General features: G+C 47.6%; 1 protein-coding gene across 1 annotated transcript; it reads left to right on the forward strand.

Moving 5' to 3' along the window:
* Positions 1–372: 372 nt before the first annotated feature.
* On the forward strand, positions 373–4,001 carry SLITRK5 (SLIT and NTRK like family member 5). The gene has a single exon (XM_054586637.1). It carries the CDS (start codon positions 373–375, stop codon positions 3,259–3,261), a length of 2,889 nt encoding a protein of 962 aa, XP_054442612.1. The 3' UTR covers positions 3,262–4,001.
* Positions 4,002–5,359: the final 1,358 nt, after the last annotated feature.

Genomic DNA, 5,359 nt, shown 5'->3' on the forward strand with positions numbered 1-5,359 from the left:
GAACCTTGTAAAACGGTGCTTCTTTTCTCTTAAATCAGAACCGTGAAACTGAACTGACAGCCATTTTATGTATATTTATGGATTGGTTTTGAAAGGGGGGGATGAAGAGAACTAAAATAGGACTTTCTCTAACCGGCCCTTCTCTTGTAAAGAGCAGCATGTCCTGTTGTACTCCTTAGGAAATGAAAGCAACCTTTAAATGAAAATAAATATCAGCAGTTAATCAAATCTGGAGGATGCCCATGTTGGGGAGGGGGTCACTCCTAGCCCCTCCTACTGAATTTCAGAGAAATAGGGAGGAGACACTTTCTGACTGATCCCTTACATTTTTGTCACATTCTGTTGTTTCCTGTCTCCCTTGCAGGAGGTAAAATGCACACTTGCTGCCCCCCAGTAACTTTGGAACAGGACCTTCACAGAAAAATGCATAGCTGGATGCTGCAGACTCTAGCATTTGCTCTAACATCTCTCGTCCTTTCGTGTGCAGAAACCATCGATTATTATGGGGAAATCTGTGACAATGCATGTCCTTGTGAGGAAAAGGACGGCATTTTAACTGTGAGCTGTGAAAACCGAGGGATCATCAGTCTCTCTGAAATTAGCCCGCCCCGTTTCCCAGTCTACCACCTCTTGCTGTCTGGAAACCTTTTGAACCGTCTCTATCCCAATGAGTTTGTCAATTACACTGGGGCTTCGATTTTGCATCTGGGTAGCAACGTCATCCAGGACATTGAGACAGGGGCTTTCCATGGGCTGCGGGGTTTAAGGAGACTGCATTTGAACAATAATAAACTGGAACTTTTGCGTGATGATATATTCCTTGGCTTGGAGAGCCTGGAGTACCTACAGGTCGACTATAATTACATTAGTGTCATTGAACCCAATGCTTTTGGAAAACTGCATTTGTTGCAGGTGCTTATCCTAAATGACAATCTCTTGTCCAGTTTACCCAACAACCTTTTCCGTTTTGTGCCCTTAACGCACTTGGACCTGCGGGGAAACCGGCTGAAACTTCTGCCCTATGTGGGGCTGTTGCAGCACATGGATAAAGTTGTGGAGTTACAGCTGGAGGAAAACCCCTGGAATTGCTCCTGTGAGCTGATCTCTCTTAAGGATTGGTTGGATAGCATCTCCTACTCGGCCCTGGTGGGGGATGTAGTGTGTGAGACTCCCTTCCGCTTGCATGGCCGGGACTTGGACGAGGTGTCCAAGCAGGAACTCTGCCCGAGGAAACTTATTTCCGACTATGAGATGAGGCCTCAGACGCCTTTGAGCACCACGGGGTATTTACACACCACTCCGGCTTCGGTGAATTCCGTGGCCACTTCTTCCTCCGCTGTTTACAAACCCCCCTTGAAAACCCCTAAAGGGACCCGCCAACCCAATAAGCCCAGGGTGCGCCCCACCTCTAGGCAGCCCTTCAAGGACTTGAGCTACAGCAATTCTGGACCCAGCATCGCCTACCAGACCAAATCTCCTGTGCCTTTGGAGTGTCCCACCCAGTGCTACTGCAATCTGCAAATCTCCGATCTGGGCCTCAACGTCAACTGCCAGGAGCGAAAGATCGAGAGCATCGCAGAGCTGCAGCCCAAGCCCTACAACCCCAAGAAAATGTATCTGACGGAAAACTACATCGCCGTGGTACGTAGGAGCGACTTCCTGGAGGCCACGGGGCTTGACCTCCTACACCTGGGCAACAACCGCATCTCCATGATCCAAGACCACGCCTTTGGAGACCTCACCAACCTGAGGCGCCTCTACCTAAATGGCAACAGGATTGAGAGGCTGAGCCCAGAGTTGTTCTACGGGCTCCAGAGCCTGCAGTATCTCTTTCTCCAATATAATCTCATTCGCGAAATTCAGTCTGGGACTTTTGATCCCGTCCCCAACCTCCAGCTGCTATTCTTGAATAACAACCTCCTGCAGACCATGCCCTCTGGCGTCTTCTCCAGCCTGACCCTCCTCAGGCTGAACCTAAGGAGTAACCACTTCACCTCCTTGCCGGTGAGTGGCGTCCTGGACCAGTTGAAGTCACTCATCCAAATCGACCTGCATGACAACCCTTGGGATTGTACCTGCGACGTGGTGGGCATGAAGTTGTGGGTCGAGCAGCTCAAAGTGGGCGTCTTGGTGGACGAGGTCATCTGCAAGGCGCCCAAGAAGTTCGCGGAGACAGATATGCGCGCCATTAAGTCGGAGCTGCTGTGCCCAGACTACTCGGATGTGGTGGTTTCCACGCCCACGCCCTCCGCCCTCCAGTTCCCCTCGAGGACCAGCGCGGTGACCCCGACCGTGCGGCTGAACAGCACCGGGGCCCCTGCGGGCTTGGGCGCCGGCGGAGGCGCGTCCTCGGTGCCCTTGTCCGTGTTGATACTCAGCCTGCTGCTGGTTTTCATCATGTCCGTCTTTGTGGCTGCTGGGCTCTTCGTGCTGGTGATGAAGCGCAGGAAGAAGAACCAGAGCGACCACACCAGCACAAATAACTCCGACGTGAGCTCCTTCAACATGCAGTACAGCGTGTACAGCGGCGGCGGCGGCGCCGGCGGCCACCCGCACGCACACGTGCACCACCGCGGGCCCTCGCTGCCCAAGGTGAAGACGCCCGCGGGCCACGTGTACGAGTACATCCCCCATCCGCTGGGCCACATGTGCAAAAACCCCATTTACCGCTCCCGGGAGGGCAACTCCGTGGAGGATTACAAAGACCTGCACGAGCTCAAGGTCACCTACAGCAGCAACCACCACCTGCAGCAGCAGCAGCCGCCGCCGCCGCCGCCGCCGCCGCCGCCCCAGCAGCCCCAGCAGCAGCCTCCGCCGCAGCTGCAACTGCCGCCGGCGGAGGAGGACAGGCGGGAAAGCCACCACTTGCGGAGCCCCGCCTATAGCGTCAGCACCATTGAGCCCCGGGAGGACCTGTTGTCGCCGGTGCAGGATGCCGACCGCTTTTACAGGGGCATTTTAGAACCAGACAAACACTGCTCCACCACCCCCGCGGGCAACAGCCTCCCGGAGTATCCCAAATTCCCCTGCAGCCCCGCTGCTTATACTTTCTCCCCGAACTACGACCTGAGGCGCCCCCACCAGTATTTGCACCCGGGGGCCGCGGACAGCAGGCTGCGGGAACCGGTGCTCTACAGCCCCCCCAGTGCTGTCTTTGTAGAACCCAACCGGAACGAATATCTGGAGTTAAAAGCAAAACTAAACGTTGAGCCGGACTACCTCGAAGTGCTGGAAAAACAGACCACATTTAGCCAGTTCTAAAAGTAAAAGAAACTCCCTTGGAGCTTTTGCATTTCAAACAAACACGCAAGCCGATACACACGTGAACACCTTTGGTTACTTGTGTTGTTTCAACGTTTAGAGTGAAGTGCCTTGGCACGAGATTCTCAGCTTCAGCGGAAGACACTGGAAGGGTGTGCAATTTCCTTTTCATTTTACACGTGGGGAAACATTGGTGTAAACTGGGCACATCACTTTCTCATGCGTGTGGGGGAGGCGAGAAGGGCTTTTTGGAAAGCGATTTGCTGCGCGGGTGACTTGTCAAAGGCCTCGGTCACTTTTGTAGTTGAAAGTGCTAAGAAGGTGGAAGATGGCAGCGCATAGATTCTGCCCTTTCTCTTTTGCTCCCCTCCCCCTCCCCTTCTCCCCCTTGAAGCCATGGGTGGGTCTAAATGGCTTTTGTGGAGAGGTTAGCACACCCCAACTTTAATAGCAAGTTCATTCTCTCCCTTTTCCTCTTTCTCCTACTCCCTTCCTCTCTCTGCCTCCTCGTCGTCTTCCTCTCTCATTTCCTTTCTTTCTGTTAAAAGGATGTGTTTGTATGCATTCTGGACATTTGAATTAAAAAACAAAAGTATTGTGATCTCAAAAGGATCACAATAGATGTGGACAAATCATTAAAATTACAGAGCTATATGATCCATAATTGATTAGTCAAAATAACTTATTGATGAAATATACAAATATTTTATTGTAGCACCTATTTTTATATGCACATTTAGCATTTCTCTTTCCTTCACTGTTTAGCCTATGATTTTCACAGAGGTGTCGCACTATATTAGGAGCTGCATTTCCAAAACTGAAGTGATATCAGGAAGGCATTTTAAACCATTAAAAATATAGAGAACTTAATGACAAAATTTTTAAGCCAATGCAACCCACACAATTGGATATGTAATTAAAAAAAAAAAAACACCTGCTCGTATCCCAATATATTTAAAAAATGAGGGCAATTAATCGGGCCATTCAGGGGAGAATCGGGTGCAAGTTTCTGGTTTTATTAGAGAAGATTTCGAAGTATTTTTATTAGTCAACCAAAATAATGTATTGATTTGACTACTATTGTAGCCGATGTGTGATTGTTTAACCAAACCCCATTGCATTTGTACAGATCCACGTGTACTAGCACCTCAGAAGACCAAATGATGGACTGTACAAATCCCTACACAATGTCTTGATCCCCCTGGGCAGCAAGCAATGATGATACCCACGAACAAGATCTCTGTAAGATGGGGCTACTGTTGTTACATTCTTATATGTATCCCAGCACATGTAATTTTTTAAATAGTTTCTGAATAAACACTTGATAACGATGTCAAATATGAAGGATTGAAGTAATGATTACTTAAAGTGCAAAAGAATTAGCTGTGTGTGGTTGACTGAATCTCCATTATTAACAATGTAGGACATACTACCTAATTTATTCCGTACAGAAAAAAATGTCCCTTAATTAACACATACAAAAATATATACATGTAATCATGACTGTGGTGGTTTATGGAGTTATGTTTTTCTAAATATGTCATTTCATGTGTTTCCTAATGAAGTTTTAATTGTATACCTCTTTTCCTTACTGAAGTTTTCACCTAATACATGGGATATGGTAAGTAAGATATTGCGTATTTGTTTTTCTTCCAATATTACGTATTTGTATGTCAATATTATTTATTTAGTTCACAAATTTCTACAGTTCTATAGTTTTACTTGCATAAGATTATCTTCAACAGTTATGACGGATACTTTATCTCAAGTTGGTCTATATCCTAAATGTTCAAAATATAGGTCGGTATAAGTCGTTTACCTCTGAATAAGGTTTGCCAATGAATTGAGATTAGTATTTAAGGGTAGGAAGTGAATGGATTCATCTGAAACTTAAAGAGCCATGTGTTTCATTGCTATTGATGGGTCTTCCCATAATCTCTACTGAAATGTATACAATAGATGTATACATGATGTATAAATGTATACGTGAAGGGCCGTTCAGGAACTTTATGTTTAAAAAACACTTCCCATGGCCATCTGCCACAAAGAGGCAGCATTCACCCGTGAGTAAATTGGCAACAACTGCTTCAATTCAGGT

This window comes from Pteronotus mesoamericanus, unplaced genomic scaffold (assembly GCF_021234165.1).
Source record: "Pteronotus mesoamericanus isolate MK-2021 breed Mesoamerican mustached bat unplaced genomic scaffold, CSHL_Meso_final contig_94, whole genome shotgun sequence".
Classification (NCBI taxonomy): Eukaryota; Metazoa; Chordata; class Mammalia; order Chiroptera; family Mormoopidae; genus Pteronotus; species Pteronotus mesoamericanus.